The 26,143-nt window shown below is 40.3% G+C and overlaps 2 protein-coding genes across 2 annotated transcripts in view; one reads left to right on the forward strand and one right to left on the reverse strand.

Annotated features, from left to right (window-relative positions):
- Window positions 1-1,494: 1,494 nt before the first annotated feature.
- LOC139911869 (transmembrane protein 26-like) lies at window positions 1,495-12,776 on the reverse strand. Its single transcript, XM_071899472.2, has 6 exons — window positions 12,493-12,776; window positions 10,773-10,869; window positions 10,370-10,459; window positions 7,227-7,435; window positions 6,873-6,952; window positions 1,495-4,020 (listed from the first exon to the last, which is right to left on the reverse strand). The coding sequence occupies exons 1-6, from the start codon at window positions 12,684-12,686 to the stop codon at window positions 3,725-3,727; spliced, it is 966 nt and encodes a 321-aa protein (XP_071755573.1). The 5' UTR covers window positions 12,687-12,776; the 3' UTR covers window positions 1,495-3,724.
- A 10,805-nt stretch (window positions 12,777-23,581) lies between these two features.
- Window positions 23,582-26,143, forward strand: part of LOC139911863 (AT-rich interactive domain-containing protein 5B-like) — a 64,365-nt gene continuing 61,803 nt past the window's right edge. The window contains exons 1-2 of the mRNA XM_071899464.2: window positions 23,582-23,645; window positions 23,980-24,234. Coding sequence (XP_071755565.2) covers window positions 23,625-23,645; window positions 23,980-24,234 — 276 coding nt within the window. The 5' untranslated portion in view covers window positions 23,582-23,624. The remainder of the gene's footprint in view (window positions 23,646-23,979; window positions 24,235-26,143) is intronic.

Here is a 26,143-nt window from a genome sequence, read left to right on the forward strand (position 1 = left end):
AACAGAAACCTGTTTGGGGACCTGTAGGGCTGGGCTTGTCGGGCGGATGAGGCTGGCCCGCCGACGGCTGAGTCTGACAAGCAGAATCAGGCCCAACCCAGTGACTGTTTCATATTACACTGTAACTGTTTAGGTGCCTCCTCGACCGGCAGGGCCTGTTTTCATACGTCACTTTCACCATTACCAAGAAATGATCAATCCTAAAAGTTATGTAGTTATCTGGATTATTGATAAATTTTTCCTTCTGTCTGGGTATTGCAACAGGTGTGAGCTGTGTATCTCTGTGTGTGTGTGTGTGTGTGTGTGTGTGTGTGTGTGTGTGTGTGTGTGCGTGTGTGTGTATGTGTGTGGACAAGAAAGAGAGGAAAGAGACACTCAGACAGAGCGAGAGAGACAGAAACAGAGAGACAGGGACAAGGGTGGGTGTCTTTGTCTACTATGGACACACACACACACACACACACACACACACACACACTCACACTGTTGTACGCTCCTGTCATGCTGGGAAGGTTTCAGCCTGCTACCTCAGAGAGGTCAGCACTGGAATTCCTGGGGCCAAAAGAGGATTAGTAATTGAGTAATGGACATGGTGACATGGACAATGAGGAGAGAGAGAGAGGGAGAGAGAGAGAGAGAGAGAGAGAGAGAGAGAGAGAGAGAGAGAGAGAGAGAGAGAGAGAGAGATCTTCAGTACATCTTATTGCCACAAGGTGGCAGACCAGGCTGGCACAACAGCCAAGAGGACTACAGTATAGTAGCAGGTACTGTAATCACTCTACTACTGTCTCAGGTGAGCAGCCCATCTTTCATATCAGTCCAAACGTGTTCCATTTATTCAGTGTAAGACAAATAGGCCTACAGTGGCGCAAAGGAATGCGATAAACAAAATCAGAAACAATGGACCTCTACAGAAAATAATTACAAATTTGTAGCCTGTGTGTGTGTATGTGTGTGTGTGTGTGTGTGTGTGTGTGTGTGTGTGTGTGTGTGTGTATGTGTGCATGCGTGAGTGCACATTAGCAAAGGCATTGGATAAATAAATAAAGCTAATCCTGCGATAGAAATTTCTTCCAAAATGGCATATACTGCTCAAGAAGTGACACTTATTTTTCAAAATCAATGCTGACATAGAAGTACACCTAATGGTAATATTTTTAAGGACATATTTCTGTGAGACAAGTCCTTTGCACACCTATTCTTATCTTTGTGCTGATGCCAATGGGAGACAAAAATTCAAATAAACTCCTACACACTGCGCTGTTGCATTCTTTGCAAACATTTATTGACATTTTGGTGTTAAAACCTTCACCAGAAGGCTTCAGCTTCACCATTCTGTTGAAGGTTTTAACATCAAAATGTCAAGATGTTTTCAGGGAGTAGATTTGAAATGAAAGACATCATTTTGAAATACTGAGCAATGAATATCAGGATACATTTCTCACAGACATTCATTCAGTTTTATTCAGGCTGTGTCATTCAATAAAGTTTTGCCACATTAACATAATATCACAATGATTATATCAATATGGAAAAACAGAATAAAGACATTAGTGCATTGTATGACATTGGGAAGAAATTTGGGATAAAAAAAGATAACATATGTGACAAAAACAGTAACACATACATGTAGCTAATTAACAATTCTTCCAGTTACATCTGACTTCTTTTTGTCTCTAAGATAATAAACAGTTGAAATGTGCAGTTTGATGAGTTATCTGTGCTGAGTTTGTCCTCTGAGAAGTAAAGATTCGTTGAATAATTTCACATGCTGCAGGGAGTCATAATACTGATTTTTTGGCATTATATATCCTATAACAGTTATAACAGTTTTAGTAGATACTTTAAAATATATGCCCCCCACAAAAAACTAATTGAGTTGAGCAGTTGTGTCTTCAGCCTCCTTATTTTTCAGAAAGCTAATGAAGATATTGCACAGAGACAAACATTTAGCATGTCACAGAGCTACAACCAAGAGTGGAAGTAACTAATTACATTTACTATTACAGTTACTGTTAACTGAGTAGCTTTTTTTTATGTACTTGTACTTTTTGAGTATTTTTTAAAGTCTGTAATTTTACTTTTGCTTAAGTTTTACTCAAGCCTTGTACTTTGCTACATTTTAAATCAAATCCAGTACAGAGTACAAATTTGGTGGCTCTCCATAAGCATCAGAAACTGGATCATTGTAAATGTGCCAATTGTGAAGCCATTCACAGTGAACTGTCAGTCAGCAGTAAAGATAATTTACTTTTAATCTGGTTTTACTTTGTTTTTCCACTTTATTTTGTAATTTCAATTTTTTCCAATGAAAAGAATCAAGTTTGAACTATGTACTGTTAGATTTGCATATAAGATATCACATGTAACAATGTTCTCTTTTCTAAAAAGTAACTCAGTAACTTTAAGTACATTTTAAATTAGCTACATTTTACTTTCACTTAAGTAGATTTTTACACCAGTAATTTTACCTCTACTTAAGTAAAATATCAGCGAAGTAACACTACTTCTACTTGACTAGGACATTCTAGTACTCTTTCCACCAGTGGCTAACAGTAACAGTCAGGAGGCTGAAGATACTAATGTCCAACATCATCACCTTGAGGTAACAAATACAATAATCTTTTTGTTCTGTGGGTAGCATAGGTTTATCCTTTTAAAGGGATATAATTCAAGCGGTACAAAATAACATACGTCAAAGTTGGGAAAGTTACTGATTTTCCCACTTGCCTTCCCTGTTTTTGCCTATTCAAATGTCAAAAAGAATCATAAATATAGCCTTCACCATAACAAAGTCCTTATCCAGTGTTGATATAGTGCTTTTATCAAACACTCAACCAACATTAGGATATTTTCAGTGTGTTTTAACATCCTGTCTTCCCCTCTTCCTGCTCTCCCTGCCCTCTCTTCCTCCCAGCAACACTCAGGGCAAAACACCATCAGAGACCCTTCCAATCCTCTCCTGAGCATGAGCCTGGCTTGAGTTAGATGCCGTATCGAAGAGCAGTGGTTGTGCTTTGGGTGTGTTTTCATTTGTCTCATTGTGCCAGACAAGTTCAGTCAATATCCGATTTCTGTTTCCGTGCCATCGAATCAGGATATTTTTCACTTGGACTTCCACACCTTTTTCCTGTTCTACTCTATTTCCTTCTCTGTCTCTACATCCCTTCTCTGCCTGCTATCCTTCATTATAATGTCACATCAGTTATTGAGTCAAATCAACCACATTCAGTAAGACGGACAGTAAGGCCACTTTAGAAATTACTAAAACCAGGTTTTAGCCCGGCATTATTCATGCACGTCACTTTGAAGGACTGAATAAATGTGTGTAATGTTTTTACTTAGCTGACCGAGGTGAGCTCCAGACGGACCAAAGACAAAATGGCAGTGAGGTGGAGCATGAAAACGGTTTGGATGCTAGGCAGTCAAGTGTGGAATGTGAACGTGGCAACTTCATCCCCTTAGTAGTATAAGAAAATATTTGCTCACCGTTTTCTGCTTTCAGCGGTGTTAATTGTTCACAATGAATTTGATTACACTTATTCACAGACTTAACTACATCGCTGGGAGCAGAAAACAAAGCAAACATTTCCTTCTTTTCCTACTGTGATTGCCGTTTTTACCCGTCTACTGAAACAAGACTTTGGCTGTGTGTAGCACCTCTCCTTTCTCGTTCAGCCCATCTCGCCCATCCCCCTCTACCCTCTTAGCCGACTCGTCCTGTTCATGGCAGGGCCACACCTTCACCAGCGCTACTACTGGCCGACCTGAAGTCCTGGCATATAACCACCAGCCTGTACAAGTTCAGTATGACCACCAGGAAGTTCTTGATGGCGAAGAAGACCAGCATCTGGTGGAAGACATCAAAGTAGGTCATGACGGTGAGCCGGACCACCAGGAAAGGGCCGTCGTGGATGAAGAGGGCCTCGGCAATGGCCCACATGTCCGTACTGTAACGAGTCATTAAGGAGACCGTCTGGACTCTCCCCTCACCCTCGCTGTCTGTTTTGGAGTTCACCACTATTGGATAGGAAGAGACGAGACGAGAGAGGAGACTTTGGTGGCAGAAAAATCCATTGTATGAAACCTTTTTGCGTGGAATCCTTCTAACTCCAATTTAAAGCAATATTCCACTTAGTTTTAATATGGGGGTTATTTGGCACTTAACCACCATGATTAGATTAACTTTATTATCCCCAGGGGGAAATTACCTTTGCGGTAGAGTGCATACAACATACAGACACATCACCAGAGGTACACAGTAACACAATACACAATAAATACATCACCAACAACGATACCACACAAAATAATTCAGTACCACACAAGATATTCAGTAGGCAGGAAATACCATGGATAATCTATTTCATTGTAAAGTGCAGGGCCCAGCACCAGTCAGCTGGTCTTCTAGTATTGTCCAGTTGGTTGAGTAAGTGCATGTGTGCTGTGTGTAATTCATGAGTGTGCATTATAAATAGTTTCCTGACCGGTTGTTTTTAGAGCGGGGGGCCCTGGAGGCGTCGTCCTGAGGGGAGAAACTGCAGTTTGTAATAAACGGGGTGTGGTGACCATGATAGGAGTTTATCAATTTTAGAGAGGGGCCCGGGCATGCCTGTTTGACACCCAGAATTTTACTGACAATGATCACAGTTTTATACAGCATGTTTTTCTGGGCTACAGTAGTATTTCCAAACCAACAGATCAAACAGAACGTTAAAATGCTCTCAATGAAAGATTTGTAAAAAAGTGTTAAAATGGACCGGTCCGTATCAAATGAAGCCAACTTTCTTAAAAAGTATAGGCACTGTTGGCTTTTCTTGTGGATGTACGCTGTGTGCTGGTCCCGTTTCAATTTGTTGTCAATGAAGACACCTAAATATTTGCATTCCTCAACAACTTGGATTAATTCACCATTGATGACTGTGGGTTGTGATGGTGGGCTTTTACTCCTGAAATCGATGTGCATTTCTTTTGTTTTGTTTGTGTTGAGGATCAGGTGTGAGTCTTTACACCATTTGAAAAACTCGTCCAGCACGGGGCCATGTTGGTCTTCCTCATTAGTTAGGAGGCTAAATAAGGCTGTATCGTCAGAATATATGAAAACCAGAATATAAACTACTCACCAAGATTGGATGCAGCTGGACGAGTTTGTAGCGTTCAGACTTTTATTTCCCATTCATTTGAATGAGGCCACGAAAATAGCCTGAAAACTGACGTTCGTGAACAGATTCAGCAACAGATCCCACTACTGTGATTTTCAATGTTTTGGAACATCATTTTGCCAAATAGCATTTTTATTGATAGAAGCGAACATAGCGGAGGGATACCATTTAGGAGAGATAGTTCCTGTTTGGGAGACCGGATCTACTTCTATCTTAAAATACAAATTCTAGTATAAACCAAGAATAGAAATGCAAAATGAGGACGGACCAATTACTGCTTTATTGTCTTAAAAGCGGGATCTGTTGTTGAATCTGTTCACAAACGTGTTAAATGTCGGTTTTCAGGCTTTTTTCATGGCTCATTCAAACATTACAAACGCTACAAACTCGTCCAGCTGCATCTTCATGATCTTGGTGAGTAGTTTATATTCTGGTTTTCATGGCGGTCAAGTGCCGAATAACCCCCATGTTAAAACTAAGTGGAATATGAGTAAATTTCATGACCCTAGAAACCATGAAACCCATTCAAAACACATTATGTCTATAACTTACTATCTGAAAACGTCGTGAAAATGTCTTCTTTTTGAACTCCTAAAACATTTAGATTCTTTTGAGATACTAAATATTAGACAGCAGTATACTCATGCAGGCAAATGCACATGCACTCACACAAAAAAACACACATGACCACATACACCTAAAGTACAGTATATACTGTATGTTGAGTCAGTCCAGTTTGTCCAGTATATTGAGTCACATACTGGACATGATCGCATGCTCACACACACACACACACACACACACACACACACACACACACACACACACACAAATATCAATAAAGATTTTAAATGTCCATTTATAAATTGTGTATGGATTTGGTTTGAATAATTGATAGAATTAGTGAGGTGTGTCTTTTCTGAGAACAAAGTGATGCTGCTCCAAATCAAATTCTAATAATCACCAGTACTTCTTTCTTTCTTTCTTTCTTTCTTTCTTTCTCCTCTTGTCACTGTTATTCTTCTTTTAATTCACAAGTGTAAACAGAGTAAGGGGTGAATTAAATCATCTGAAATCCTATCCTCTGTTTGTTTCAATAACTTCAGCAGGACTCTGTGCGTTGTTTCCCGTCCTCTGTGCAATAACTTTCAGAAGGTCTTCTGTTAGCTGGGCCTTGCCTGATAATGGCTTCTCTTAACGGCCAAGGCAAGAACTGGAGAGGTTGTCGGCCGTAAACTGTTTATGTAGCTAATGGATGACACTGGATTTCTGTCTAAAACACTGTGTCAGCGTTTGAGTAGCTCCTTATGCCCTCTTATTTGTTGCGATACATCTGTGCTTCAAACTATTGGACTGAATAAAGGACGCTCTGTTGTCTTTGGTAAAATCGTTGTGGTTTCTTTGTGCCTCAGGAAGCGAAAGCAGATTCTTTGGGTTAATAATTTGACAAAGGTGGAGATGGAAGAGCAAGTGATATCAGCTCAACTGCTTTCCATTGTTTACTTAAAGCATTGGCTGGGACGCTGCAGACTTTTCTAATGTTTTTGCCAATTTCTAAACAGACTGTTTGGATTGTCCCAGATTGGGTAAAGGTTATGTACAACAACACATGGCTGTAACTGCTGGAGGACCAAAGTTATTGGTTTAGTGGAATAATGACAGAGCACACACACACACACACACATACTGTACACATACACACACACTGACCGGCCAGATGTAGGGGGAACTGTAACATGCTCCAGGTCCATACGGCTAAGATGATGTAGACCAGCTGAGGACTGTTCTCTCTGGAAAAGACACATGGAAAATATAGTAATATTCAGAGATGATATCATGTCAACACATCATTAGCAATACTATATGATTTGGGGAGTTAGATGACGCAAGCAAAATGACCTTAAAACCTGTGTGTGTGTGTGTGTGTGTGTGTGTGTGTGTGTGTGTGTACTCTGCATGCATGTAATTGTCTAAGTCTAAATGCACCTGTAACTAAAAGCATACTAATACACTATAGCTGTAGTAGCGAAATTATGAAATTAAGCAACATCATCAGTCACCCACTTGACATCCGACAGCGTCTCGCTAGTAAATTCCAGGATGTCCGCTGCCGTGCCGACGAAAATGAGGAGGAGCTGAGACAGCTCGTCCCGGGTGACCCCGCCTCCTAAGGGGAGGAGCCACTTCCCCACGATGAGGAGGATGAGCAGGATCTGATGGAGAGCCAGGATCCAGTCGTTGGGACAGACCGTCGACAACAGCTGGTCAAGATTCTGGAGGAAGAAGAGATGAAACAGCTATTTTGCATTTCGTAGGTTTAAATTAAACAGTGTTTGTTAAAATATGCATCACAATATAAGATGTGAGAAAGGCCTGTTTTAACCCTTCTTTACCCAGGAAGGGAGTGGGCTTGCAACATCTGTACGCACACTGACACGTGTAGGAGCTGTCCAGGACAACCACCGCCTTGAACTGTTGGCTAATGAACAGCTAGACAACAACAGTTTGGGACTCTGGTGGCATTTTGATGTGTCTCGTGTGAGAAGCGCTAGTATGCTGTAATGAGCACTGGAGGAGACAAAAATTGCTAAATTTGGGTTGTGGGCTGAAAAAAGAACCCCTGCTTCATAATAATGGTAAGGCATAAAGTACGGAGTGCCAAGGTGCAACTGTTAGGAGTCACACTCGACAGCTGACAGCACACGGTATCATATGTGGCACAGACAAATAAAAACCCAGGTATCTGGATAAAGAGGTGAGATGAGTTAGAAAAGATTCAGTTAGAAAATGCTTGTTAGTTAAAGGGCTGTTTGAAAACAGATGGTATGATATGGTATGATATGGTTTGGTACAGTATGGTATGGTATGGTATGGTTTGGTACAGTATGGTATGGTATGGTATGGTTTGGTACAGTATGGTATGGTATGGCGTGGTCCCCATTCATGGGACAGGCAGCAGAGAGACACTTGTCAAATCTATGTAAAATTGATTGTTAGGGGTCCAAGCACATAGTGCTGGAACCCTATTGGATTTGCTGGGATTCTTTTTCTTTCTTTCTTTCTTTCTTTCTTTCTTTCCTTCTTTCTTTCTTTCTTTCTTTCTTTCTTTCTTTCTTTCTTTCTTTCACTAAAAATGTCTGCAGCTCAGAAACCGTAAGTCCTGCAGCAGCCATATTTGGCAGGTGGGTTCCTATGGCCGCCCACTACTCAGACAGTGCAACCCACACATATTGGCCAGATGGTGGCGCTAGAGCACACAAATTTACGTTTTGATGTCACTCCATGAGCACTCCTTATACCATTTTATTAGAACACTACAGACATATAATATTTTCCCTGTAATGCCTACATCAAAATAAAAATAAGTAACATGTGAAGGTCTGGGTCGTTTGAGCAGTGAGTGTGGGTGGCGGTAATGCACCTTCTAAGTTGTTTATCAATCGTCATTAAGCAAAACTGAAGAAGAAGAAGAAGAGCAGTGAGTGTGCTGTCGGGAGTGTTCGGCTTGTTCATTCCTCGCCTGGCTGCACTCGGCTATTCTTGTCTATTTTCCAGGCATGCAGGAAGTCAAACGAGCCTAATGGCTAAATACCTGATTTGGCATCTGGCCTGATTTGGTGTGGCCAGAAGCTTCAACCCATAGAGAGCAATGCATCAGCAGTTATCTGGTCCATGTGATTTAGTATTGATTTATTCATTCATGGAGAGCGCCACAAAGTTCTATAAAGTGATTAGCACTGTCATTCATAGGCTGCAGTATCATAATTCTTCTCCCTTTAGTTAGCTTCTCCTGAGGAAAACTAAAACAGGAGTTTGGTTCAGTAGGTAAAACAACTACTTGACAACTACAAGGCTTGTCCTTTCTGAAGTCAAAAACAAGGGGAATATTTTCCCATAGAAAATTTGGCCATTGTGAATAACTTCAACAATGTGGTTGCAATGAAATGATAAACTTGACAGAAGTCACAGGCCAACACAAAATTAGCCATAACTAATCGTCTGCGTGAGCAATCGTCATACAGCTTGTCTCTGTGTGTGTCAGTGTACCTTCCGTAATGTTTTGTCTATCTGTCTTTCTTTTCAAAGTGTGCTTGGACCCCACAATCGCCGCTTGCGGCTATATTTATACTTGATTTTGATTTAGAAAACTTGTAAAGCAGGATCTCATCTCTGAAGGGAACCATAAAGTAATTGTGTATGTGGTGGAAGTTTTCTGTAATAAAAGAGACTTGGAGATGAGAAGTTGTCTTTCTGTCGTCTTTATTGCTTGCAAGCAAGGCGCAATGCCCACCCAACGAGTGTGTGAGACAAAGAGCGAAACAATGAGCTTTGTCCACCCTTCTTATAATCATGTAGTAGAAACAGCTGAGTCATGAGAAGTCCGGCACATTCTTATACTTGAAACATTTTACGATTAGGGAGCATCTGTGCAAGACAAAATCCAGTTCCAACCGGACACTCAAGGCCTTCTCTGGTCAGAAAACTTTGTTTATCTCAAACTGGTGGAAAAATTACTGAAGACAGAGACAGCATTCAACTGAGAAATGGTATCATGCTTCAAACATGATGAATAGAATGGCCATGCTCTGGAAATAAAAGATTTCCAGTGCAAACAAGGACCAATTCAACTAGCCACTGTCTTATCTGTCTCAGGTCAGGTCAAAGGCATGAGAGATGTGCTGAACAGCAGTTTGTACATTTCCACACAGAGATGAGCTCTCATAATAATACAAAGAGAGTACAGTACAGATATTAAAGACATATAGAATAGTATAATAGTGTAATTTCCTCCACAGTGTAAACGACAACTTAAACTTAAACTCACAATTAATGAAAGTGACACATACTGGCTGCATTTTTGCAGATTAAAAACTGAGATGTTTCATCATGAACATTCATATGACTTGATGACGCTGTGACTAGTTTCACTACCCAGCCTGAGTCTATCTTAATCTGATGCCATGGAAGTGGCTTCCAAGAAATTAGACCATTAATAATCTCCTGGCTCATAGTTATTTTTTCTTGTTCTTGTTCATTTTGGTTCTTCATATAAAAAAAGAAGAAGTAAGATGGGATTTTGTTTCTTTTTGATTACGGAGGTGTTGCTTTGGAACCACGTTTTTATAATGACTCATTTAGGAGTTATCATTGTATTATGAGGTGCTTCTCTTAATCTCTCTCTCAAGTTTTCAGTCTGTCAGTCTTACCTTCAGGTAGTGGTGGTGGGTGAGGTTTCCCAGGGTCTCGTTCAGCGTTAACACTCCGCGCACGTTCTCCCAAGAGTCGAGTTTCTTGCACTGAAATGAGGAAACGATGTGTGATGTCAGCACGGCTTCATGGATTTCATAGATTGCCTGTGCTTTTGACCCTGCTTAAACCTTAAAAAACTTCAAGTGACATTTAAAGTGGGGCAAATATTTGATGGATGAATGAATGAATGAATGAATGAATGAATGAATGAATAATATAGCTACGAAGTACAAAGAGCTACAGTTTTGCAACGCCCCACCCACCCTCATCTGTTATCGTTCAATCACTTGTTTTGAAAGCATGAGAAATGTTTCAGCAGTTCTGCACTGACCAAGTCTTTTTGTTTCTTGTCTGAAATACCTGAGGGTTGCTGGCTTTGTTCTGCTGGTGGTGGAGCTCCAGGATCCAGATGGAGGGAATGATACTGATGAGAAACAGGAGGATAGCTGGAGAAAACCTGGAAGACAGTCGGTCGCACTTGATCAAGACAACTTCATAAAGAAGCCAGAAAAAGAATGATGTGAAATTGAGGTTTGCATTAAAAAAAGACACAGAGGCTAAAATATGACTTCATAGATGAAGTGCATATGACACTTGACAGGCTGGATAATAAACATTCAAATTGAGTTGTCATTATCATTTTGCATTAAATTTTCATGTCCAAACATTAGAGCACAGCAATGCACTAATGCATATAGCTAATCATCACAGTCTAAAATAAGACAGAGTATACAAAGGGGTGAGTGGGTGGGTGCTACTCTTCACTGCATATTTACAATCTTTCCTCTGTCATATCACATTGATTTTCATTACATGTTAAACAACAAAATTACCATTACAATTACAATTTCCCATTTGGCAGACACTTTTATCCAAAGCTACATACATATGAGATTTTAATACAAGCAAGGATCTAGTCTTGAGAGAACGAGAACGAGAGAAGAACGAGAGTAAGTGCCATAAAGCTAAGTTCTGGTCCGACAGGACATAGGTGCTACGAGGCAGTGCATAGAGTGCATAGAGGCAGATAGTTGTTTTTTTTTGTTTTTTTTGATTACACAGTCCATCAGGTGAGAAGGTGTTCACTAAAGAGCTGGGTCTTTAGCCTTTTCTTAAAGATTGAGAGGGACTCTGCGGTTCGAATGGAACTCGTTCCACCACCGAGGAACCACAGAAGAAGAGTCTGGATAGAGACTTAGGGCCTTGTTGTGGTGGCAGCACCAGGTGCCGCTCCTTGGCAGAGCGTAGTGGGCGGGAGGGAGCGTAGACCTGAATGAGGGAGTTCAGGTAGGTAGGAGCCGTTTTGGTTGCTGCTTTGTAGGCGAGCATCAATGACTTAAACTTGATGCGGGCAGCAGCTGGGAGCCAGTGAAGGGATATGAACAGCGCAGTGACATGTGCTCTTTTGGGCTGGTTGAAGATGAGACGTGCCGCCGCGTTCTGGATCATCTGCAGAGGTTTGAGCGTACGTGCCAGGAGCCCTGCCAGTAAGGAGTTGCAGTAGTCAAGGCGTGATAGTACAAGCGCCTGTACTAGGAGTTGTGCTGCATGTTCAGACAGGTAGGGTCTGATCTTCCTGATGTTGTACAGGGCAAATCGGCATGACCGAGCAACAGAAGCCACATGCTCCACATGCAAAATCAGTTGGAATTAATTTTTTAACAAATTATCACAAGTGTCAGCAAAATACACAAGAGAATGCTGTTTCAATACACCAAACGTAGTTTAATTTTAGGCACAGAGGAATGCGGTCGGGGCAGATGGTTTCTTGGGATAAGAGAAAGGGGTACCACCCCATCCTCACTGTCCCGGGACGTTTAGTTTAACAATGGGACAAGCAGGATGCTATCTAGGGAGGTGGGGGATGGGATTAAGGCAGCAGGGGTACAGTAAATAAGAAGAAAAGAAAAACAAACTTACGTTTCTTTTGCAAAGAAAATTAGTCGAAACTAGGCTGTCAAAAATTCATACAGGACAAAAAACAATGACGATATCTTGAAGTTTTTTGATGCATCTACCAGCATAGAAATATAAATGACAACGCAATTACTAACACTTACATTCATGCACGTCACCTTACCATTTATAGTCTTTTCCTTTTCTCCTCTTCAAGGTAATGATCATTTCAACGACAAGAGGCAGAAACAGGAAGGTCAGAAACCAGTAGGTGTTGTCATGCTTCACCAATGTCACTCTCCAGACTCCTATCAGAGAGATGAGGATGAACAGCGCTCTGGTGATGACCGCACATATAAACTTCACCAGGAAAACCATGATGGTTGCAGATCTTTGCTATTGTGCATTCGTTGTTCCTGAAGGTCCAGATCCCAGCCGGCCGGCGGCTACAGCGCTTCAATTGGAGAATAAAAACTATCATGTAGTTTTCGAACAAAGTCCCCAAAGTTTAGGCCCCGCCTAGGAAGAGGGACTCGACCAGTTTGCTTGGCAGAGTTCAGACGACAGTGAACCTTATTGTTGGCGATGCTGAATAACTCCGGACGGCCTACTGTTAAACACATGACAATAGCAAGCTGTCTCAAAGAGCTCATTTAGCATTATTCACTAATTTATTATGGATGACATCATGAGTCCATCACGGACCCTTTACCTTAGACGCACAGGAGAGGGCAGTATTACATCATCAAGTTTGGTATTATGCTGCGTTCAAATCGAACCTCGGAAATCGGAAATTTCGAGTTGATAGGTTGTAATTAGGACTTCCGTGAGTTTCAGAGGTGTAGCTCGAAAAAAAAAAAAAGATAGATAGCCTACATGGACGCCCGCGGGATTTAATTTGCCCCACGTAAAGTAGACTAGCTGTTCCCAAAGCAACAGCTAATGTTAAGTGGTAAGCGGTCATTGTTGTAGTGTTTTTGCACTACACTTCCCAGAGATCACCTGTCAGTCAAACAGTATGTCCTGTAGGCTATTGTGACCTTGGATTTTCTGTTGATGAAGTTTGAGGTTCGGCAGGAAGCACTGTCTTCTTTGTCTGCTATTTAGCTGTTGTTGTTCATACTAACTACCCAGTTCTTCTTCTATTTATTCCACACAAACCAGAAAAGTCAAATGCATCACTTCCTGTACACGAGAGGATTTTTCCCAGCAAAGGGCTACCAGACACCGGGTGTTTAGAACAGCAAATGCAAAAGCTTTCATGGACTGGGTATTGGTTGAATCACTGTTGTGTTATATCAGTCAGTGATAAACAGTAGCAAAATTGACATTTATTTGTATGAAAATGTCACACATTAGGCTATTACTTTAATATTTGGTAACATTAGGTGCTTGGTAGTATAGAATGAAGTGAGTCCAACTTTACATTTCAAATGTTTTGACATTTTTATGCTGAAAATCGAACTTAAGTGCAGTAATGCTGTGAAGCTTTACAGTGTGTGCCACCATGTTGATGTGGTGTCAGATATCTGCATCTCAGAGAACTCGGGAAATCTTGCTTGAGTTTCCTACTTGGTATTCCGTCTTGAAGGGCCGTTCCATTGCAGTTTTTCTTGTAGGAAGCTGTGTTTTCCGACTGCTGGAACGCAGCATCAGTAGCCTATTGCCAATTATGTCTTACAAGCATAACAAGTCAATGCTCTTGGCTGTGTTTGGGTTATAATGAAAGAGACGGGCACCTGGTCAGTGATCAGAGAGCAGTGATTCCCTCTAATTTGCTGCTTCAGTCACTACTAATGCATTTCTTATGTGGACTGCTGCTGCTTGCTGTGTCTAAATAAATAAATAAATAAAAAAGAATGAACTCCTTTGTACTGTGGAGTAAAGTAGAATGTTACACAGTAAATCATCCAGTGTTAATAGCCTAAGTGTTAATTATTCAGTGACAATTATTTGGAGCTGACAAGTGTTGAAAGGAGTGTTGTTTGTTCACTCATGAAGCTGATATGGCTCTGGGACGGGTCTTCAAACTACCTAAAGTGGTAAATTAACTGTGAGGGCGTGTGGACTTATATAAAGACTGGCATATCATAATATCTATATGATTAGTATTAGTATTGCCAGTTTTGTCTTACAAGCCTAACAATCCTAGGCTTTTCAATGCAGCAAAATTTTTGGTAAACATGGCAGATAAAATAGGCACAAATATATTTCTCGATGCATAACGTTTTGTGTATTGTGGGTCTGGATTATGTATGTATAATAATATTGACTTTGCAATAACATGTAAACTATTACACATTTTGTATTTATTATTGACGGTTGAAGAATATTAAAAAATGAACATAGGCCATTTGCAGGTCTATGTAACAATAAAATATGTAAGTCAACCCTTCTCCGGCATCAGGCTTTGAGTCAAACGTTACAATATAAAACCACTATAGTTGCATTTTTGTCTAATCATATTCAAATGAAGCATATATTGTATTTCATGTATCTCATTATCTCGCCATGCAAGGAAATTATACATCATATCCAACTCCACCCTGGCTTGCTAAGTCTAAAACACACTGGCATGCACATGGGCTCACGTGCACACACACACACACACACACACACACAGAGTAGAGCAGTGGAGTGTGTTTCTGCCCTAGTTGGCTGCATGCTGGGCTGATTTCTATTCAAATCAGTCCCTGTGTTAGCCAGCCAGCCAGCAGTGCAGGAGAAAGGAAACAGTAGAAAAGGTCCGTGACCTTGGAAAGGAGACAGACTTTTCCTGTCTTTGTTCCAAATTGTCTATCATCACACCGCAGTTTGCATCATGTGAAATCACAACGATAATGTCAGACATTGACAAAAGTAGGGGAGAGAGTATCCAGCTGCACGCAGAGAGAGAGAGAGTTTTGTTACATTCTGCATCAGAAAACCTGGGTTGTGTTTGTATGAAAACACCGGTGTATCTCTCCCTGGTATTTGTCCTGTTTCCTGGATTCCAAGTAATTTGAACTCTGCTATAAACTATAAACAAAGAAGTGGCTCTAAAACCAACGTCAAACCAATTTTAGTATCAGTGCTCCTTCCTGACCGCAGACTTCTCCTTCTAAGAAAGAGAGGCAGAGAGAAAGACAGAGCGTGATAGAGGGAAACTCCATGCACTGAGATAGGAGGGCCATGTAACAACATGACCATGGTCTGATTTTACCCACTGATTCTGTGTAAGAGTGCTGTTCAAGCATCAGCTCTTGGCTGTGTGCAGCTTACAATGAAAGAGATGGCCGAGGGGGGCTGGTCACTGATCAGAGAACAGCGATTCCCTCTATATTTCTGCTTCAATCAGTTCTACTACAAAGCTTAAGCAGAGTGCTGCTGTTTGCTGCGTCAGCAAAAAAAAAAAAAGAAAAAATAATGGACTCATGAACTCCTTTGTACTGTAGGGTAATAGAATAGAATAGAATAGAATAGAATAGAAATAAGTATTAGTCTACTCTTAATATCAAATTGAATAAAATAAAAGAGAAGCACAGACCAGAGTAGAGCAGTAATCCACATGAGTTGAGAATCTAATGGTTGAAATGTCTTTGGTTATAATCACTTGTATTCTACCAAGGAAGATCATTGTTAGTTTTGTGCTGTTTTTGCTGTTTTGTTTAGAATTAGACCGATATTTCAGGTTGCCTGTATAACGTCTGACATTGGCCTTTTATTAAATATTGGTTTTCCTTACCAGTGAATAAGTGGAATGGGTCACTCTGCCTTTAAGAACTGCTAACCCACCTAAAACAATTTCGTTAGTCTGGGTTTCAATGCAGAGCTTTAGTGTCCCATGGACTAAAAGCTGTTTCAAAGGTTTTTGCACCCTGACAAGAATAAAATAAATAAAAAAACGAGAAACACTGAATACTTGTCGGTTTTTGGCATGAAATGGTCAAAATTGGAACAAACCTTTAAAAATCCATATGGTCAAACCCTAATTTTGTCACAAAAAATGTTTTCAACCCAGCAGCTTTCATTTCAAAATGCATCTTTTAATGTAGAAGAATTTTACACTTTCTTCCTTTGCCTTTTTAAGGCCAAACTGCAGACTTGTCAGTGGTTTGTGACTAACAGCTACAAATATATTTCTCATAACTGGCTAAGTAATAACTGGAATATTATGTAATACTGGGAATTACCCTCAATAACCCTGTGTAACAGGACTTTCATCAGCTCCATGTCGTTACTGCTATGGTCCAACAGGTGGCACTCAATACCACACCATCCAGGTCCAGAACTCAATAGCAACAACATACAGTATTATACAAAGGTGATTGGGCTGATGAATGTTACACCTGAGTCAGCCTGACATTTATGCTAATGCCCAAAAGGCTCAGCACAATCGGAAAGAGGAGGAGGAAAAGACTGTTGAGGTCTGTTAAGAATTAGCAGCCGTTGCATCATGCCTGTGCCAATTTATTTTTAGAGGTGAAAAATCAGTTTTTTCAACAGTATACCATTTCCACAATTCAGTGACTATAACTCACATTTTCCAAAGGAGTGTTTTCTATTTCCGGCACAAATTGCCCTGACTATCCTTTTAAGGAGAAACCACTGATTCCATCTCTCCTTTGTTGATTCATTTTGTTTCATGGCAGATGACCCTGCATGAAAACCATCTAAAAAGACAACAGGAGTGATTTATTTTCCAAATATTAACTTTCTTGAAACAGCACAGGTCACGGGTAAAGCAGGTGGTAAAATGGTCAAATAGCTCTGGCCTTGATTCTCTCGTTCTGTTTCAAAACACTGTTTCAACTTTAGGTCCCGCAGAGTCACACATGTCAGGCATTTGCATGGGAGGAATTGGACTTAAATGGGTAACACATGACTCATTCTGTCTCAGCCCAACAGCTGCAAAAGGCCAAGCAGTTATTGGACAAATATGATTCGCCTCAGAGCAGAGAAAGTCTTCAAAGCCTTTCCAATGTGGAATTTTTGACGTAAGCTGCAAAATAAAGAGATATTGAAAGGGATTTAGTGTGAAACATATTGGGTTACATTTAAACCATATCATGAGTATTCATTTTCCTTTCACTCGCTGGATGTTTTCTGACCTTAACTTGACAACTGTTGTGAATTCTGCGTTAGCAATCAAAACAAAAGACTATTATGCAGCAGAGGGCTGGGCCCCGGTTGCTACTTGGCTCATATTCCCCGTACAGTAAACAGCCCACAGATGTTTTACATTGATATTAACAACCTTAATTTGCCCTATGTAGAAAAAGGCCAAGCATAGCGCAGGGATTAAGTTCTCAGCCATGTATCACACACAGCACAGACAGCAATCTCATTTAGCTTGAGTGAAGTTTACAGTGAGTGGGTTTTGCATAGGTCATTAGCTGTCTCAAAATACCCCCCTGTCACCATAGCAACTTCAAGTGACTCCTAAATTGCCTTATAAAATGAGATAAATTATTAATGCTGAGAGGGTTTTTTTAATATGTGTGCAGAGGCACTGAGCTCTGAACAAAATACAGTGTTTCCCTCTCTCTCTCTCTCAGTCTCTCTCTTCCGCTGCTGTGATGGAACAATTCAGCGCTTGTCAGTCATGTTTCAAAACTTATCCTTTGTCTCCATTCCCAGTGAATAGGCCTATTGCTTTGCCCTGATTTGTAGATAGATCACAGGGATTATACAGATTATAACGCTGCTGAAAACACGACAGAAATACAACCTAACCCTTCACACAAATAGAACAGTCGGTGACAAATCTTGAAAACTGCCAGTCTAAAATGTCTGCATTAGACTTTCTCATACATATATAGGTATTTGACATATACATAATGCAGCAGTCTAAACCCAGATGGGGACGTTGACAAGGATCAGTGAATAATCTGATCATAGATGGCTGCTGACATTTATGCCTGTTTTATAACAATTCAGCGTTTGATGGAAAATGCGGTGGTGATGCATTATACAGATGGTAAATGTTGAGGTCGCTGTCCTCTGTGACTTCATAGTCGGTGATAGTTTGGCCATTGGGTGTAATAACCTCGCTGATGTTTGAAATGCGCTGTACAAACCGTAAATGCTGAGGACAGGTTCTTTTTATTGATGCGTTCCTCAGATGTTGGCGGAGATGCTGTGACCTCTTTGCTTCAAAAAATACAGTCTTTTTAGATTCAGTGGTGTTCGCCGCACTCCCTGCACTGAAAACATCCATAACTCACAGGCAGCTGTAACTCAATCTAACAAAATGCCTTTTCAATCACCCTCATCTTTTATAGTTATACCCATCAGACATTTACATAAATACATTATTCATGGTTCTAATCCTAGTTTCAGATGGGGAGATATAAAGTGTGTGACTGTGCGTGTGTTTGTGTGTGTGTGTGTGTGTGTGTGTGTGTGTGTGTGTGCGTGTGTGTGTGTGTCCTGATGTGTATGCAGATGGCAGGGGAATGAAGCAGCCTATTTTGTTTGTGGTTTGCACATTTCTGATTCAGCTGAGCACTCTCCATCAATGAGGCAAATTTACATTTGCTGCGGCAGTAATAACCTAAAACCCATAGTGATGTTAACACTTGTATACACTTGAATTCACGTTGCCCTGCTACATGATTACATTTGTGTGACACTTAATAAAATGACTCACTTGACATTATCAAACAATTCAGCTGTAATAGTGGCCCATGAATGTGAAATTGCGTTTTGCAGGCAATTAGTTCATTGTTATGGCAGTCATTCAGACTAGGCCAACCAATGTTTTCCTTATGAATTATGATGACTTACACGCATATAAATATATGATATTAGGCATGCTCAATGGCCACGGCTAAGAATGGATAAAATAATGGTTCTGTTGGAGAATGAGGGTGCTCAGTTGTTGAATATTGTAATTGAAAAGGTGGATTCCAGAAACCATAAATTATGCATGAAATATGATGTTGAATGAGAAAAAATGTGTATGCTAAGTAAGGAAAAGATAAGAACAAAAAAGGAAATTGCAATCTTGTTTCAAGAGGCTTTCTGTTCTACTGCAAACAGTTGTAGTAACAATTCAGCAAAGAAACGGTTAACTGCATGCAGTAGCTACTTTGATATTTAGAAGATATCACAGCAGCTGACATCTATGAGCTGCGTCAGTTAATATTCAGCCGCCTCCGGACGACACCTTCTAATATTCATGGGAAGAATCTCCTCAAACTCCCTTTAGACGAACTAACATAAGTCCTAATTAAAAGTGGTCCTTTTAATAAACTAATTGGATTTTTTTACTGTGCATATGCTGTCCACTGTAGGTGGACTCACGTGTGATTGAATGGGGGAAATGTAAGCCCATGTTATAATGAGTCTGAGAGGCTAAAATTAGCCCAGTAACATTACTCAGATCTCCTGTTACCTTTCCTAAAGTCATCCTGCAGACGGGGCCATTGTCATGTGATTATGCCAGCACAAAGACGCAGGTGTAAAGTTACTATTGAAACGTGTGCCCATGAACAAATTTACTTGATGGATTTTTAATGGCCCGGGGCTTTCCATTGATGATAGATGGATATCCACTGGGTAATGCATTTGTGCATGTGGAATGAGTAGAAGACAGAGTGTAACTGTGTTGCCCTAATTTCTCTGAAGCTTTCTTGCTTAAATCCTCTGTAGATATAATGCCTGGCAGTGCTATTAGAAATGTTGAACATGGATATATCTGTGTCGGATATTCTAATATCAAATCAAGGGCTTATATTATGTAAGTGAAAATTATCAGTTTTACCATGTGTATCCCTTTACTGCCTGATGCTGCTGTATGGCAATGATTACAACTCTGACAATTTTCCCTGTGGGGCTATTTTTCAAAATGTATTAGATGACTAATTTTGTGAATGAGAGGGCTTTAGGTGTGTTTAAGTTAATCTGAATTCCTCCCTACAGCTGCCCATCTGGGTCTGCGGTGGTTGAATAGTTAACATTACTTTAAACTATTCTAACTACAATTGATTTCCATCATTCAGGCAAGTCAACATATGGTCAAAATTGAGTAATATGTTGTTTTACTGGTTTTTCTATTGCTTTGCTGTGGCTGTAACCCTAACCTCAGCTCTCCATTTTGAGGTGGCTTTCCAACCACATTTGTTGCTCCCTGCTGAGGCTGCCTCATTAAGAGGAATGTGGAACACCTGTGCTGAGAAACAGTAAGCCTTTACCACACATCCTGTCACTGCGCGTTCCTGCTATAGGCAACAAATAAGCATGCATCCACTTGAAAAATATTTATTCTGTTTTTCCCTTTATTTCCCTTAATTAGGCCCCTTTAGTCCCTTTGCTCGTGAAAAAAAAACTAAGATTTATTTTTTTCTTTCCTCACCCATGCAGTAAAAGGATATTAGTATTGGAAAGAATAGTTCTGTGTCAGAGCCTTGAAACAGAAACAAGAAATACCACCTATTCATAAGTGAGCTTATTTCAGTCAGCCAAGTAAAACGCCGTGGTAAACAAACTGACTAGCAGTGTACTGATTGCAAAAAGGAAAAAGTGCTAGAGTATGTAAACTGAAACTGAAATGCAAAAACTTGTAAGAAGCACAACCCACGTTAGGCTGGACTCAGATGCTGTTACTTTCACATTCACTAAAGGGGATTTGTGCTACTACATTTCAGTATGGGTATGACATTTTTAACTCCTAACAGTGTCCATTTAATGGCTGTTTGAGAGTTAAATATGCCTACTGTATTTTCCTAAAGCCAAAGATATATCTATACACTGATATTAAGGACACTTCCTCTTTTTATGAAGCACACTGATGAGGTGAATCCAGGTAAAAGCTATTATGCCTCATTCATTTCCTTGATTAAATCTATACCAATCAGAAATGTTAAGATGTAGATAAGAGAAGCAGACGGGTTAGAAAAGGATTTTTGAAGCTTTGAGACAATTGGGATTGAGCAAAAGAGGCTGCAGCTCATTATCAGGAAGATGTCCCTCATGTTTTGTGCATTCAGTGTATGTCTCTGTGTGTGTGGCTATATCATGTCATATCATTTCATTGCTATTGACTGTCCAGCTTTCGAGTTCCATCACTAAACAGCAGCGCCCTGCCTTTCCAATACCTCTCTCCCCCACCACATCGTTATTATGACCGCTTTGAATAAAGATTTCTCAACATGTGACTCAATTCATGCGAGTTCTCATCGAACTGTGTATTTGCATCAGAATGTTGCGATCACTGCTGGGCTCTGACTATTGACAAGCAAGCACTTTCAATTACCAGATAAGAGTTCGAGTAGTGCCATTGATTGACCAGGGACTTCATTATGTTGGCTGCCATTAACAATGCAACCCCATTGATTCAGTCATTGAAATGGCTTTGGGAGAAATCAGGAAAAGATAATACTAAGACCCACGGTCTGTATTGGATTCACTGCAGGGAACACACACTGCTGCAGCCACCCAGCTAAGACAATGCAGCTCTTTGTAATCCATCTTTTCCACTAAAGCAATCCACAAACAATAGTCAGCCAAAACATCTGCATGACAAATATGTTCATCTTCAAGTGTCACCAAAACATATACTGGGCTATTTTAGTATTAATATCTTATGCTGTACTGTTTCATAATATATCTTGAACTGTTACTGAAGAACAATAAGAAGAAGAAGAAGAAGAAGAAGAAGAAGAAGAAGAAGAAGAAGAAGAAGAAAAATACTTTAAATTTGGTCTTGAATGTCCTCAATTAAGCTGCTATGATTTTCTGCCTTCAAACTGTTTTGCAGTTAAACCTGCAAAGCTCTATTCTTTTCTATTCTGTTCTATCATATGTCCATGCAACATCTGGGCATCATGGGTGGAGCATTAACTACATCAGCCTTGATGCCATTGATTCCTCATCACCAGTAGTCTTCCAGACATTGCAGGCAGCCAGTCGCAGCAGCAGAGGCAGAAAATATGAGGAAAACAGTCGGCTGGATGTGAATCAATGCGCCTGTATTCTCTGCCCGTCATTTCAGAAAAAGCGTATTGCGTAATACTGTAGCCTACTTGAAATAGCCGGTGTCAGAAGTATGTCGCTGTTGCATGCTCTGTGATCTACAAATACAAAAAAAAAACACAAAAAACCCCCCAGATAAATTACTGTACAAAAAAAACGGGGAAAAAAATTGTTTGAGCTAAATTGTAAATTGTAAATTGTAATTGTAATCTGTGTGGCGGATAAAAGCAGGGCAAAAGGTGGATGACAGCGGAGAACAGCACAGCGATGTGGACCGCTGCGGTACTTTCCGATAGATGAATAACCCTATTCTTAATAAAGAATACATGTTACATAGGCTTATAGCCAGATGAGACTGAACCGACAAACAGACTACTTCTGTAAAGCTTTTAAGTCGGTGTAAACGAGTATAAATACAATCTAACTTATGATTCATAAATTAACAGTTTTTATATATTTATAATCCATCGGCGTTTCTAATTCATCCTCATCTAAAATCAGAATGATAACACTAAGAGGATTTGATAGTGCAAATCGTATTTCATCGTGTCAAATATTTATCCCACTGCATCGACAAGGTCAGCATGGCTTTTTAACATGATTTATCTCGGGATAATGGACCGCCTCATGAAGTCTGTCTCGTGACGCCCGCTTTCTTAACTCGTCCAAATTTGTCTTTTACGCTTGCCTCAAAATATAAAGGCCATTATTTTCAGTGGAGCTAACCTGCGCGCCCGAGCCACGGCGCATACTAAGTTGTGCTCAAAGCAAAGCCGGTACCTCATGGGTCCCACATTGCCTTTTGAGGAATCATTTGATAGCCCTATTAACTTTCATGTAACATTGTTTCTTGAAGGCATCCACAGCAAGCGCCCCAGTGTCATTACTGTGAGAAATGTGCTTTCATACTGAACGTCTTTTACAGAAGTCCTGGAAGATACATATTTTTAGAAAGCCAGAAAACACAAGTTACAGGGAAATATAAAGAGATTATAGGCAGTGGATTTTACGCCACGGGTAAGGATTGTTTTATATATAAATTCTGTTAATCGATGACGAGTAATTCGTGATATGATGATAGCTATATCTTAATATTTTGTCGGAATTGATTGGTGACGTTTAAAGGACAGGCACAGAAATTCATTAGCACACATTCACTTCGTTAAATTAAGACGTAGACTTAAATATTTCTTCTCGCAATGCATTTCACCACCGCAATATTTTTTTTACGACTCTTTCTCGGTTACAGACAATGTTTTAAACTCCACAGAAGATATGTGCCTTACAGGACCTTCGGCAATCCATTCAAGCCAGCAAGTTTGGAGAGCGTGTTGAGTTTAATCAATTCATAACGTCGAGATGGAGCCGAACTCACTGAAGGTAACGTTTGTTATCAACCGTCGATTTATTTAATTTTCACATTACGCTAATCGTTACGCATCGGAAATTGTACTTTTGAACCTGATCCACAAAACTTTGACATATTTCATTTTGTATGACCACATCTATGTCATATTTTGAACATCTAAAAATAGTTCTATGATACTGAATGTGTGCAGAAAACTGAGATTTCCCAGCGTAATGTTTGCAAACGCTGCGTAATTAGGCTACGCATGGATGTTTTTAATGTTTATGTCCACTTGGCTGCGATTTGTTTACCAAATGTGGCTATAAACCATTCATTAATTTCTCTATTGGTGTTTTTCCTCAACAGTGGGTGGGCTCATCTTGCGGTTTACATGGACCATATATATTCTACAAAGCCTTTAAATTTAACCGGGACGGCAAACCGAGGATTCTGTCTCTCGGAGACTTTTTCTTCGTCAGATGTAAACCGGAGGATCCTATTTGCATAGCGGAGCTTCAGCTGCTCTGGGAAGAAAGAACGAGCAAGCAACTTTTATCAAGCTCCAAACTTTATTTCCTACCCGAGGATACTCCCCAGGGACGGACAGTCAGTCATGGAGAGGTAGGAATAATAATAATAATGAATAATTAACTTGTCATGATTATTGTTTTCTCACGCTGGAGATTTCCTTCATGTTCTCTCATGTTCATACGCATTTTATCGTATAGCATCTTTATTGCATTAAGTGTTGGCAATCCCTGTTTACCCCCCCCCCCCCCCCCCCTCCCTCCCCTCTGTCAATGTGTGACACAGGCATTCATAAACGCATGCATTGATGTACTGACATTGATGTATTTGAGCAGGATTGACCTACAGCGGTGTTTGTTCTCTAGTTTTACTTTAGCCTATTTGTTCATTGTGGTGTCAACTGCTGAATGTGCACTTGTCCAGCTGCGCTCAATAAGGCTGCCGCTGCGCTCTATGGGGTTAATTGTATTATAGAGGGGAAAATCCGCAAGAATCCAGCGCCTAGGCACTGTCATTTCATTTCTTCATAATGCGTGTCAAATACTGACATACGGGCGGAAATTGCGAAACGGTAATGAATGCATGAGATCAAACTGTCTCAGATTGGACGCTACGATAGTTATTGGATATTTTGTAATGCCGCCTGCCTGCTGATATTGAAAGAGCAGAGCTATCCGTCCTCAAAGCACAGCAAAGCAAAGCCAGTGCTGACACGTCTTAACTACTCTCCGTAATTTGCATAATTTTCCATGTGGAAATTTTCATCCTCGATAATGTGATATTGTCAGCTCACATTTGCTACACCACTTAAAACGCCTCTCTGTTACATTACGCCGTTGTTGGCATAAGCAATAGTTATGATTGACTGTAGCCATATGTGGCGCTTGTGATCCGGTTACGTCGCTCCACTGAATGACATTACTTTGATTAGTTGGTGGGAATAGTTTTTCTCACTGGCCATAAAACAAATTATGTGTTCTCATGCCGTCATTATTCTTCACTGATATTCCTTGTCGACCGACAACAATACTTTAATTACCGCCCTCTTCTTTTGATCACTTGTGGTTAGATGGAAATTATTCTCTGCTGCTATTATTGTTTATAGGGAAGGACAAAGCCGGGTTTGTACTTGACTCTTCCGCTGATGGTTTACTTACATTCTTTCCTCTTGAGTAATAGAGTGGCTATCACATTTCCTTTTCATGAGAAAGGTGCCTATTTATGGCCTGCTGCTTAGACAAGCTATCATCTATGATGGCAGAATTCCTCTATGAACGGGTATCATCTCCTGAAGCCCTCTCGCTTTAGCCTTTAACACGCTGCAATTATTTAGTAATTACTTTGAGTGCATGCATCGTCGATTCAGAGGCCATGCTTGCGCAACGACATGTCAGCTCCGCCCCTTTCCCAAAGACTTATTTGCATTGCAAAGTGCTTACATTCCAGTCCATTGGGTATCTGGAAAAGATTATATTAACTATCAAAAGGGCTACATAGCCAATGCAAATCAAATCTCAAAGAATTTGGGAAATAAGTATAGCACAGAGAATGATACAACAACAGTAGTCTCTGCTGTAGTAGCCTATGTGTGTTTGATAATAGTGTTTAAAATCTTATGGGAAACTGAGGCAATTTAACCGCATGAATTATGCATCAAATTGCATCACAGGATACAATCCTTGTACATGCAAGTAGTGTTGTCAAGTACAATTGCTTTGAAGTTGCACTGTGATTATAGCACAGGCCAGACTATAAAATAATATCATTTGAAGATGATATGTTTAAGTGCAATGTAGATGCCTGCAGGCTGACCTCAATTAAAGGGCTTGTCAAACCTCATGCTCTCAGCAAATCGGCCTACTTATATTACACAGTGGAAATTACCCCGACAAGTCCAAGTCAGTTTATGACCTTCACTGAGCCCATTCAGATTCTCGCTGACTTTGCCCCATAACACTAATCTGCACTGCATGAGTCAGCTAGGAGCGTTTAAAGATGCAAC

The sequence above is a fragment of the Centroberyx gerrardi genome, chromosome 15, assembly GCF_048128805.1.
Source record: "Centroberyx gerrardi isolate f3 chromosome 15, fCenGer3.hap1.cur.20231027, whole genome shotgun sequence".
Lineage (NCBI taxonomy): Eukaryota > Metazoa > Chordata > Actinopteri > Beryciformes > Berycidae > Centroberyx > Centroberyx gerrardi.